Genomic DNA, 12,939 nt, shown 5'->3' on the forward strand with positions numbered 1-12,939 from the left:
TTTGCCGACTTTAATGTTCTCATTGATTTTAAGCTGTTGAATGTTTTCTGTTGCACTTTTTGATCATGTAAAGCACATTGAGTTGCCTTGTGTATGAAATGCACTGTACAATTACATTTGCCTTGCCTAAGATCAATCAAGATCAAGTCCTTTAGTTTTCTTTCTAATTACATTTATAACAGGCTTTTCCAATTGTATGGTAATGAATAGGAATAATGTCTAATTTTCTGTGTAACTTTACCTCCAAGCACAAACCGACATGACACACAAGTGTATGAAATTATTTATTTATTCCCTTCCAGATCCATAAAAATGCCTCAATGATCTGATTCATGCGTGTGTTTCCTCCATGACGTGACCACTGATCACACTCTGAAATGAACGGGCTAGTGGGTGTGGTGCCGGTTGGACAGGGGTGGTGCCTCACAAATCACAGAGGTCTGCATCACATTTAAACCACATGTCGCTGGTTTTCGGTCGTGCGCTCCAGAAGAAAGGACACCACCGGTTGGAGATTTTTTACAGGCAGTGGCCTTGATCACTTTACAGACCAGCATTAAAGAGGAGAAACAACAGGACACCAAAAAAAAAAAAAAGATGGGCTCAGGACCGGCAACTGCAGAAGAATCATAAAGAAGACACAAGCCTTTCAGCAGTATTTTCATAAAAAGGATTTGCCTTTTGATGAATAACTGAGACTTACCTAGGGAACATTATTGTTATTTAAATGTAAAGTAAAGCCAGAAGTTGGAATATGAGGAAGCTTATTAGCTCTTTAGGCCTTTATTCATAAGGACTAAAGCACACCTTGACGCCTTCAAAGATTGCGTTACTTTATCTTATTTTAATGTCTTTTGTTTTGTTTTTTTACTAAAACTTTGAACTGGATACTCCTCAAAGCTTTTTCCTCCATTTGACAAACTGGTGTCTGAAGTATGTTGACAGGTCACGCCTGGCTCACAGACTAAGTCAGTGTTGCACATAGATCTGCGCTTAGAGGGACTGAGTGTGTGGTCCCAACGACTCAGCTGGTCTGGGAAGGAGCCAGTCTGCTCTGAGAGATCACAGCTGGAGGCCAAGAGGAGATAAGTTCAATCAGCTTTTTTTTTTTTTTTTTTGCAACGTGCTGAAGATGAAACAGGACATATGTGGACTCTCCTGCCTGGCGTCTCTGTTGGTGGTTCTCGGCTGGGTAGATGTTGCCAATGGTCTCCACAGGGAGGGAGGGATTAGGGTAAGTTTGGTCTCTAATGCATGAAAGCAGGATTTTATAGGACTTTATTGATCTATTCTAGTTGTGTTGTGGATGGCTCTAACTTATTGATTCAAGCAACGGTTTCGGCTTTTTGTCATTCCCCAGTGAAGTGCTTACCGCCCAATTTCTGCAATAAGAGATTATTCACATGTGCTTGCTTGGATCTGTCCACCAAAACCAGTGCTGACAGCAGCCATGTGTGCGCTTTCATGTACTGGTAGGTTCAGGAGGAAACAACTTGTCTAACATTCAACCCAATTCTTACAACATCTTTGTCATTGGTTCCTGAATCATTCATAAAGATGTTACCGTTAAGTTCCAGCAAGATTCATTTTTTCTTCTTTTTCAACTGTATGTTAAGTTGAATTTCTGTTTATTCAGACAAAGTTTTTCAGGAAATATTTTATATCAAAGGAGTTCTGCTGGTGGCCTTTGATGGTTCCTTTGAAGTTTCACTTGACTTCCATCCGTCCTCTGACGAAGATTTGCAGATGACAGTAGAAACATGTAGGGAGATAAAAAAAAAATCCTAAAAAACCTTGTCTGAATAAACAAAACCTCAACTTAACACGTTTATTCGTCTTTCCATTATTTCTTGTCAACTGTTCACTTCTCTGCCATTTCAGCACTAGGACTTTCCCACCTCCCTTTGAATCCCTGCCATCTCCCACTCTGTTTCTCATTAAAGGATTTTTCTGTTGAACAATTGTGGTGGAGAAATTTCCCCATTTCTTTTTTTTTTTTTAGCTTGTTTCCCAGATTTGAGCGAAAGCAGTTTGCACCGTTCTGCCCTTGATTTTAAAACCACACTGAACACAACACAGAAATGAAGTTGTTACAGTTGTCTAGAGGATACAAAGCAAATGCTGCATGTGCTGTCCGTGACAGCCCAGCCTCGTCTGTCACGTCTCCACCCAAGTCGTTGACTCACCATCTGGTATCAGGCTTTGGCTTTCCCACTTCAGAAATGACACTGGGAAGTCTTAAATCTTAGCCTTGCCCCTGCATGAAGGACACATCTCCTTGGTATCGTAACATATCTTGACATTTCAGTCGATTCACAAAACCATGCGATGAAATCTATAATAATCTTGCCAGTGTTGTAAATTTGATTAAGCTAGAAACCCTTTGTCCATTTCACTGCATATCTTGTGTAATCCACACAGCTCTAAATCATTTGCTCTCCTTTCTTTGGGTTAATGTCATGGTGAAAACTTTGCCCTTCTGAGTTCTCCTGACATTTGGCTTTATCACTGTCTCCCACCCTTGCATTGCAGTTCTTCTGCAGTGAGAGAGGTCAAGGACAATCGTGGCTTTCCATAATGCATTCATATATTCGAGCAAGTGTACACACCGTGCATGTGCTTTCAGAGGAATGGCTCTGTTTCTGTTTCCAGCCCTCTCTGTTTATTGTTTTGCAACCTTGACTGTTCATGACCTTTTGTTTGCAAGCTTCCCAAATTCGAAATAACCAATTAAAAAAAAGAGTTAGAGATGATGTGCTGGGAATGAATTTTGATGCACTTTGTAGGTGTTTGTTTATTCTGCCAGTTCTTATCATCATCCTCTGGGCTCGGTTTTTCTAAACTTATCAGCTCAGATTCTGGATAACGGATTTTATGAAATCTTGAAAATGGGTTTTTCAAAAGAAGAAACAGATTAGGTAGTCGGATTACATCACGTAATTCTTTACTTTGATCCAAACTAATCTCTGATTCCATCAAAAGGTAGGATTCTGTGTGGATTTCAGGCCAAAATTGTAATGAAACTTTAAAAGTGTATCAAATAATACTATATTTGGATCATGCAGTATAGCCTACAAGATAACACATTTATTCATAAGGTTTTCATTTGATTTGTTCCTCCGTCATTAGGTAGGCTATAATGTATTTAGCCTTTCAGTATAGACCTACAGCAAAGATGAAAGAGCTTGGTCATCAAATAATCCCCAAACAGCTGTTAATATTAACCACAAAAAATACATTTAATTTTGTCACTAACTGATGTACATTCATCACAATCAAAAATATTGTTGTTTTGTTTTTAAATTATTTTTTAGTGATGCAGGCCATGATAAAACAGGATGATAAAGCAATGGCATAACTGGTTTTTGAAATCCAAAACAAATCGAAATCAGAACTAATGTCTATTGTGTCCCTGTTTGCTGGTTCTGGTTCTGGTTCTGGCAGAATGCAGGAGGTTGGTCAGGGTCTCCAAAGGCTTGAAGTGCCCCCTTAAAACAAAGATGAGCACTGGTTAGATTTGGTGATCGTGAAAAGTTTCTATCCGGATCAGATTGTTCCTTTTTAAACGTACCTTATTATTAGTTTTTGTTTCGTTTTGTTTTTTAACCATCAAGTAAGTGTTACGAACCTGTAGTTCTGGAATACACGCATTACTCTTCAAATTCCAGCTTCTCTCATTAGGGATAATGTAAGACTGGACATATGCAAATTCGCAAAATATCAACCTAAGCTCTAAAAAAAAAATAAAGTGTTGTTCCAGCGATCAAATGTTAAAATTATTGTGAAGGTTTGAGTTGGAGGACCCATAGTGTAGGGAGCAGTCAAAGAAATCAAACCATGAAATAATTGTAAAAAAAAATATGTGAGTGAAACCAACCAGCACTGTGGCAGATTGATCATTCTAAATTAATGTTATGTTCAGTTATTGTATTTGAAGGCAGACCAAATAGGCCTAAAACCTGCTTAAACATTTCAAAACAAATCAAACATTTTCTGCATGTGGGTATAAAGCCAAGTCTGTGAAAGTAACGGATTACACGTACTCACGTTACTGCTATCGAGCTGCTTTTATAGGAGCTTGGAATTTTTTTCCTTTATTTCTAAATCAGTAATTTAACTTGTGCTTGTTTTAAAAGAAATAAAGTAATTTGTTACAATGCGACACCTACTGAGTAATTTTTTATTTTTTTGTGATATTTTTTTTTTAATTTCCTTTTCATGGTCATTGAACATAATTCATATGTTTATTAGTCGTGCCATTTCTGATCAACGCCCAGCCACTGTCTTCTGTTCAGGTTGGGGTTTCTACCTATTGTGTTGTTACCCACAAGACACATTTGGTATATGGCACTGTTTTAGAGTTCATAAATGCAGCTAGAAACTGAGAATTGATTTTTATTCCTTTTTAAGTTTATACATGAGTTGTTTACTGTATCCAAGGGAACCGTTGCTAGATTTATTACCAAAAAATAAATGTGGGGGGTGAAAGTAACTAGTAACTTTTACTTTGAGTACTGTTTAATTGAGCTACTTTTTACTTGTACTGGAGTACAGTTTCAATCAAGTAACAGTACTTCTACTTGAGTAGGATATACAGTATTTGTACTCTTTACTCCTCTGTCAGCAGGTGATGAAGCAGTGGGAAAGGAAAGTCCGTTCATCCTCCAGTTTGGACGAGCTGCTGAGACTGGCTGACTTTCCTGACTGGAAGCTGTGGAAGTGTCGTCTCCGTTTCCAGCAGCCAGACGCTCAGATGGAGACCCTCTCATCTCCACCCTCAGTGGGCTCACACCGCTCCACACGCTACGCCGCTGAATCCTACAGCCTGGAGATACTCAAAGGTTGGGACGGAACGCACGGCAAAGGTTTTATGAATGTGACTGATGGAGATTTAATGAGTTTTGTCTTTGTGTGTAGCTATAGATGAAGAGTGGCAGCGTACTCAGTGCATGCCCAGGGAAACATGTATGGATGTGGCCAAAGAGCTTGGTACTGACCCCTCCATGTTCTTCAAGCCTCCCTGTGTGTCTGTCCACAGGTTAGTTTAACATGAAACCTCAGGAAAACAAACTAAATCACATTTGCAATGAATCATCCCAACAGTCAACTTATTTTACTTAAGTTGGCAAAACGTTCAATCTTATTACACTTTTTTATTATGTATGTAAGACAAAATTGCCTCGACAGATGTATATCTTATAGAAAATGTATATTTGTACGGTTGCCGTATGGACAACCCCCGGTGCTATTGGTATGGTTACCGAAGTACACGTACATTTTTAGGGTTAGGTATAGTCTTAGTCACATGACCTAAACTGGCCAATGAGGGGCGCTGCATACGGATAGAATGTCGGTATATTGATATGGCAACCGTACGGATAGCCACTGCCGATATTATTTATATGCCTGAGTTTTTTCAGGTTTTTTTTTTTTTTTTTTTTTTTAGATTTGTGAGGATATTGTGAGGTAATATTGACTCTGAGGGGTAATATTGACTCTGAGGGGTTATATTGACTCTGAGGGGTAATATTGACTCTGAGGGGTATGCTGACGGGTTAGGCATCCTCACTTACATTTTTTGGGGGAAATACAGACCACCAAGTTTATTTATTTTATTTAACCACATAAGTCATAGAGAGAAACTTTTCATTTGCAATGACAACCTGGAAGGTATTGGGTGAGAGGAACTTGCTCAATGTCCCACAGTGGATTTGAACCGATTACCCTCCGTTTACAAGCTTGCTTCCTTTTCCTTTAGGCCAACACTCCATTAAGGTTAAAACAATAGAGTACATCTGATCCATTATAGGAAAACTTACATTGAGCCAATGATATTCAAAAAAATGTTTAATCAAGGTTTTGTCATTAATTCGCTCGTCACCTGCAGTCGTTTATCCTGGTCGCAGAGGCATTTAACGTCACGAGAAAAGAAGGAACAAGTCGGCGTCACACAAGCCGAGAAAACACACAAAACATTGATTTTCTTTTTTTTTTTTTACAAAGTTTGCTATAGTTGAAGTCATGAAGAAAGCACTCCATGCTTCAAATAACAATAGTATATGTTTTATGATGCATTTTCCTGTTTCCATAGGATTGGTCTGAGTTAGCATTAGCAATGAGGGTAAATGTGTAGCTTTGTCTCACAGCTGTGTTAAAACCTGCTGATTATGGTTTCAAATACTAAGATTTGAATTCGAAAATGTACTTTTTAGCCTGATTTCCCTGAAATCCAAAAACGTCAGTATTTATTATTCTTTCTTTCATGTACGTAAAAAAAACCCCAAAACAAAACATCCTTAATTGCCACAGACTTGTGACATTGGATCCCTGATGTGTGATTATCGTCCCGCTAACAGGTGCAGTGGCTGCTGTAATCAAGAAGGCGTCACCTGCAGAAACACGACTACTGTTGATGTGAATAAAACTGTGAGCAGCAGCATCGCAGAGGAAAATCTCCAGGAATAATCAGGAGCTAATTGTGCACCTGTGTGCATGTGACTTTGTATTACAGGTCCTTAGTGTGATTCCCTTCAAATTTGTACCCGAGCCTGTGCTAATAAAGGTGGCGAACCACACAGAGTGCAAGTGCATGGAGCCCGCAATAATACGACGAAATGCTCAGCCTCACAGGAGCAGTGGGTCAGTCCAAGACTTCATTTTTTTCTGCTAAATTTTGTATATTTTTGCCTCTTTATTTTAAAAACAACTTGTTTTACCTGCAGCTGCTCATTGATGGGTCAACTGTCAGAGGCGGAGGACTCCAGGAGACTTTGTGCACGAGGGTTAATTTGGGATTTTTCAACAGAGAGATGTATACCTTTCCCCTCCATTACGCCAGGTTTGTATGAACAGAACATTGAGGCCATTTTATCGACCACTATCATCCAGTGTTTATCCCAGGATTGCAACCATACGCAGAGTTTGTGGGGGAGGGGAGCATTGTTGCCCCTAGTGGTCAAAAGCTTTCATTACAGTTTCCCTGCAGTGAAACCATGTTGAAATGTTATTGAGATTTTTTTTTTCCATACGTATAAAATAGTTTTCTGCTGCTTTGATTCTAACATATTTCTCTTAGTTTAACATCACAGATGTTAGTTCTACCTCAGGTGTGTAGTATACGATTTCAGTGAAATGGTCCCAAACTTTTGAAACTTTAGGTTGGTTCTTCTTCGGTTGCGCAATTCTCCGTCACAATGTAAATATTGAAATGACACTGCGCCCAGCAGTTCATGTATGGTACTGCAGCAAAAATGAAGCAGAAAGTTAACCTGGCGATAAGCCACACCCACTTCTTTACTTTTTGTAAGAAAGTGGGTGTTGCCACTGTTTCTGCTCACTTCCTCGGTTCGAAAGAAACCGAGCTAATCAGAGCCGTACAGAAAGAACGTGATATCTCCTGCACCAAGCAGTGTCAAAACAAACATGGTGCCCACCACAGAGAAGACGTCTTGTTCAGCGCTGCGCTTTGCTTGGTTTTAAAATACCTGGATATATTGTTGAAACCACAACAAGATGAGGCTTTAAAACTGTCAATTTGTACCGTACTAATCTTCCTCTGCTTGTCGCGCTATGTTCGTCATGCCCGCTCTTCGTTTGATTGGTTACTCTGCGTATGTTTGTCCCACCCTGCTCAGCCCCCAGAACTCAAACCCCTTGAGAGCACTTCCAGACTAATCGCCTGTATTAAATAATGAATAATACAAGTTAGGGATGTCTTGATACAACTTTTTCACTTCCAATATGATACCGAAATTGCAGCCTTGCGTGTTGGTCGATACCGATATTGATCCAATCCAATATCAGCACGAATCCTACATACTTTTATTACCTATTTTGTAGTGTGGAATGTTAGAAAGGGCTTGATTAAGTGATGTCACTCAAATAGAGAACAATAGTCAGCAGCAGTAGGTTACTTTGTTGGAGTTTGAAGCACAGTCACCTATGGATAGAAGTGCTGGGGCGGAAAATTTTATCGGAGAGCTTATATCGGTGATTTTAGATGCAGCACAATAAAATCCGATATTCGTTTTCTGGCTGATATCGGACCAATATTCGATATCAGTATTGGATCGGGACACCTCTAATACAAGGAGATTAGTATGGATTCCAGGCTAGCAGAATATTTGCAGTCATCATTACCAATTATGTTACTAATCATTTTTGCATTATCGTATACGAATACGTATGCGAATCTCAAGATGGTCTATATATTTCATTTTATTTTTTCTTTTGCCCCCCTCCCCCCCGGCAAGAATCTCAAACTCCACCTATTATTGCAACAGTATTGGGAGAAGGAAGTGTGTTGTGAAAGTTGGATACTATTAACTTACATTGTTGGCATTCAGGTGAAAACATGCTGCTGCTGCAATCTCTTATTTTCATCCTGTTTTCATTCAGAACTTCCTTTCACTTCATGGATGCCCGACTGTGAGATAGATGTGGAGCACTGCAGCTGCCTCCCCAGACCAATGCCCACTCCATCACATGGACCCATTCCTCGCTGTCACCTCAACTCTTCTATCTGTGCTCACAGGCATCAACAATTTGATCAGAACTCCTGCAGGTATGAAAGGATTCAAACATCAAAGGTTTATTATTGCCTCTATGTACTTTGTGAGATTGAACCTTTAAAAGAAAACCGGAAGTTTAGTTGATTATACCACGTTCCACACTCTTTTCAATCCATTTCAATTCCCACTCTAAAACATTAACTGTGGGGTGTTTGATAAGTTTTTGACGTCTGCTCAGCAAGCTATTCATCACATTTATATTGTATCAAACCAAAAGGGATGATTTTCATGTACTTCATCTTGTAGTAGTTGGTCATAGCTGTGGTTTCCTTTGTACTTGCCTGTATTTTTCTTCCTTGCGCTGCTGCTGCTAAAGTGTTAGGTAACTTTTTGTTTTTATAGTTTGCACTGCAATTTTCTGCATTTTCACCCATTGAGAGTTTCTGAAAAGCTTGCCTCGGTCACTCCAGTAGAAATAACTTTAAAAAAAAAAGGTCTGAAATCTAACACTTGTGTTAATACAATAAAGCTTTTATAGAAAAATGAATTTTGAAGGTTGAAAAGAAATTGTTTGAAGTTGAGTTTTCAGAAACTAGCAGTGAAAGGAACTGGATAAAAGTTAAAGATTATTTGGGGTGAAAGCAGTCAGTGACGCTCACCTCTTCAACCACTGCTCTCTATAGGTCTCTATAGGGCTAATTACGGATCAGTTCAACCACACGTGGCGGGAAAAGAACCATTTTAACGTTAATGTGCCAAAGTATGGAAGGCATCAAGAATATCTAAGCAGAGAGAGATTTTATAATGTTTATTTTTAGCTAAAAATGATAATCACACTAAATATTACCAGCAACTCACAAAACAACGACACAAATACACAAAATAAGAGGAAAATATACTGAACAATAAAAAGAACAGACAAACAATGACAAAATGACATAAAAACACACAAATTGATGAAATGAAATGATCTTGATTGGAACATGAACTGAAAACTGGGTCAGTCTTGGTTCCACATCAGGTGGGAGATAACCGTAAATGATGATGAGATTATTTAAAATGTTTTTTAACACTCATTCATTCCATCATTATGCTCTATAGTTGTTTTTTCACAGAATTCTGAGTAAAATGTAGTCGGTAAAAGAGGGTACATGGATTCAGAAAGTAGAGAAAGGGGATACTTGAGCCAAAAACAAATTGAGAACCACTGATTCAAGTGACAGATACTTAAATGTCCTTTGATTTATTTATTTTTTGACTTTTTTTTTTTTTTTAAATCAACCCTTCTATTATCCTTGGGGTCAATTTGACCCCATTTAATGTTCATCGTTTAAAAAAATAATAGTTGACTTTATTTTGTTTTTGCTTCATATGGCTTTTTTTTTTTATTTGATCGATACAAATGATTAAGCATAAAATTATCATGATGATATTTTTTCGATGTGCTGAACACATATTGTATGCATCAGTGTTCCTCTGGGATCAATTTGACCCCAAGCTGTTTCAGCTGTGTAAAACGGGTGTGACCTTACATCCCCACACCTGCAGGTGCAGAGTTGATACTTTTGAGAAGATTTGGATGAAAGGTTTTGAAGAGACACTAACTCTTTGGGTCTAGATTTCATTATCAAGGGGTTATTCATGTATTCAACAAAGTGCCTGACACAAAAACTTGCTCAACAATTTTCTGAAGATCATTTTCTGGAGGCAAATATTCCTGGGGTCAGATTGACCCCAAGGGTAAAATGTGTTAGTAATCTTTGAGGATAATAGGAGGGTTAATTCGGAGAGATTTGGTGGAATAATTTGAGAAAAATTGAAGAATTTTAGGAGGAAAAAAATGAGTTCTTTCAACAACAATTAACAGTTAAATTATTTGATAATTCATGTTTTCGCTGTCATTTTCACTTTTTCCTGCTGGCCGAATCGGATGCTCTGACGGGCCGAATTTGGCCCCCGGGCCTTGAGTTTGACACGTGCTTTAAGTGATCTGTCCTTTATTTGCAGATGCAGATGGTCCAAGTAGACGTCAGCTATAGGGAGACAACGTACGACCGCCTCCTCATCGAAGATGATCGCAGGCAGAGAGGAAAAGCTCATAATTTATTTACAGTCCTATTTATGCTGATCATTTTAACAAATTATATTGACAATTCACTGACCACGATGATTGATTTTTCTAACATGCTTACTTGCTGTTACAATCTGTCTGTAAAGGAAATAAATTGTATATTTGTTTCCTATGCACTGAATGTGTGAAATCTAATAAAAATATTTTTATATGTTTGTTTTCAATGAAAGTATTGATCATTGTTTTTTTTTTTTAAGATATTTTAAACTTTGTTTAACTAAAAACAACTTCAATATTTACTTCTCATATATGAGACATCTTTAAATTGTGTGATTTTAAACAATTTTCAGTGTGTATTTCACTACACAACTGATAATAATAATAAATTACATCAGAGAAATTAAGCCTCAAAGGAAACGAAGACTGGGATTATTTACCAGTTGCCAGTAAAACAGTCACTTCCATTCCCCAAGTGGATGATGTAACTAATTACCAAGTAAAAGCAATAGGACACAATACCAATACCTCCATTAAGAATCCCTACCATCACTTATTACTGAGGAATATTGCTCTACACAATATTAAAACACAGTATCATTTCTGCACAATAAGGCTAGGGTGTCCACCGCCGATACTGATATTGAATATCGGTCCGATATCAACATTGAATAAATAAAGTATCAGATTATATCGCCTGCATCTAAAATTGTATGTATATTTTATTGTGTATTTTTTAGGTCTGTTAGGTTATTTTTTGTTGGTATTTTAATAATTTTGTATTTATTTTATTTAATTGTCGAATATTCTTATGTTTAACGTGAAAATGTATGTAACACATCAGTTAATTCTCCAATGGGTCAGTTTTTCCTCATACTTACAGTTGCTGACTATTGTTCTCTGTTTCCGTAATATCATTTGTTAAAGGCTTTTCTACCTTTCCACACTACAAAATAAGTAGGAATGATTCAAGCTGATATTGGAATTCATCTACAAAAAGCAACTCAAAGCCTATTAAAAACATACATATGTATATTAAAAAAAAACTAAGCATTATAAGCTACATATCGTTTCAAATGTCATCACATGAATAAGCTTATCTTAACGTGTGTGTGTGTGTGTGTGTTATTAAATCTGAATAACTGAAGTTATTGTGTCATTTAAACAAAATAGAAATCAACGAGGTTTCATCAAAAACAAAGTTTAACTCAGGCAAACCCACTTTTTGGGCCAGTTTGTGTGTAACACCATGTTAAGTAAATGTTAGCACCTCAGCGCCCTCTATTGTCAAACTGCATCTAATGTGGAAAATTAAAGTTGATGGTTTGTTGGCCTGTGATGATCTGAAAACATGATGCATGACTGTGATAAGCTGCTCCTGTGCTTTATGTTCCAACAGTTTCAAATGCCATGTGTTTAAAGAGGTTTGTTGGAGTATTGACTGCATCGTAGCCCCAAAAGAATGCTCTAGGCCTCCACAGGTGCGTCTCACCCGTGGGGGAAGAGGGGGCTGCGACACCCGCACTTTCATAAAAACAAAAATTCATCCCCCTCACTTTTCATAGAGGGATTCTTTGTTGAAAACGTATTGGTCCAGTTAGGTTAATTAAATGGTGACAATCACAGCCAGCCATTTGACAAAGTCGCTGTTCCAAGAAGGTAAACAAAGAGTTCACAGCAATGAGTAAAGTGTAAAGTGAAAAAAAATGAGTAACAGGAGGCAAACACTGGTCCAAAAGTGGAAAGAAAAGAGTGAAAAAGCAGTCAAGAGTGGCAAAAAAAATTGACAAAAAAAAAAGAGAAAACACGTGGTAAGATGTGGCAAACAATAGTGAAAAAGGACAAAAATGTGGAACAAAAAGAGGCAAAATGTAAGGAAAAAGGAAACAATTAATATTTACTGGGAAAAAAGGTTGCTTATTTGGAGGAAAAGTAGCAAAACAATGGTTAAAGAAGTAACAAATTTTGGATAAAAGTGTCAAAAAGAACTTGCAAAAATGAGGAAAAGGGGTATCAGGAAGCTATAATCTGAAAAAAAAAAAAAAAAGTGTCAAATATTTTGGAGAAGGGGAAAAATTGGACAAACGAAGTTGTAAAATGGCCAGAAAAAGAAAAACATTAATAACTACATAGAGATAAAGATAATGCAATTGAGCACACAAACTATTGACTGTAAACTTTTAAACTCCAACACTATATGATCTTCAACAGTTTATTACAAGGGTAATTCCTCAAAGCACATGTGTGTAGTGAAAAACGTTTTTATTCTGCTAAATTAAATGTAAGCACTAGTCAATGACGTGACCTTATTCTGTACTTGGATCAAGTTATACTAAATATTAGTACTTACTGGCAAAAAGA

General features: G+C 37.6%; 1 protein-coding gene across 3 annotated transcripts; it reads left to right on the forward strand.

Annotated features, from left to right (window-relative positions):
- The first annotated feature begins 3 nt into the window (after nucleotides 1-3).
- vegfd (vascular endothelial growth factor D) lies at nucleotides 4-10,805 on the forward strand. 3 transcript variants are annotated; one of them, XM_028475371.1, is made up of 8 exons: nucleotides 4-1,234; nucleotides 4,625-4,841; nucleotides 4,918-5,038; nucleotides 6,357-6,426; nucleotides 6,512-6,639; nucleotides 6,723-6,838; nucleotides 8,398-8,563; nucleotides 10,518-10,805. In XM_028475371.1, exons 1-8 carry the CDS (start codon nucleotides 1,133-1,135, stop codon nucleotides 10,534-10,536), a joined length of 939 nt encoding a protein of 312 aa, XP_028331172.1. In that variant the 5' UTR covers nucleotides 4-1,132; the 3' UTR covers nucleotides 10,537-10,805. The 3 variants fall into 3 exon arrangements, with proteins under 3 accessions (XP_028331172.1, XP_028331191.1, XP_028331182.1); XM_028475390.1 differs by having other exon boundaries at nucleotides 6,357-6,414; XM_028475381.1 differs by having other exon boundaries at nucleotides 4,628-4,841.
- The last annotated feature ends 2,134 nt before the right edge of the window (nucleotides 10,806-12,939 follow it).

Source organism: Gouania willdenowi, chromosome 3, assembly GCF_900634775.1.
Source record: "Gouania willdenowi chromosome 3, fGouWil2.1, whole genome shotgun sequence".
NCBI classification, from domain to species: domain Eukaryota; kingdom Metazoa; phylum Chordata; class Actinopteri; order Blenniiformes; family Gobiesocidae; genus Gouania; species Gouania willdenowi.

What these genes read in the sequence shown, in the direction of transcription:
- vegfd (XM_028475371.1), top strand. Translation starts at nt 1,133, where the DNA reads ATGAAACAGGACATATGTGGACTCTCCTGCCTGGCGTCTCTGTTGGTG. An exon ending in CAGCCTGGAGATACTCAAAG is followed by an intron (nt 4,842 to 4,917) that starts GTTGGGACGGAA and finishes CTTTGTGTGTAG; the next exon opens with CTATAGATGAAGAGTGGCAG. An exon ending in TTTCCCCTCCATTACGCCAG is followed by an intron (nt 6,839 to 8,397) that starts GTTTGTATGAAC and finishes GTTTTCATTCAG; the next exon opens with AACTTCCTTTCACTTCATGG.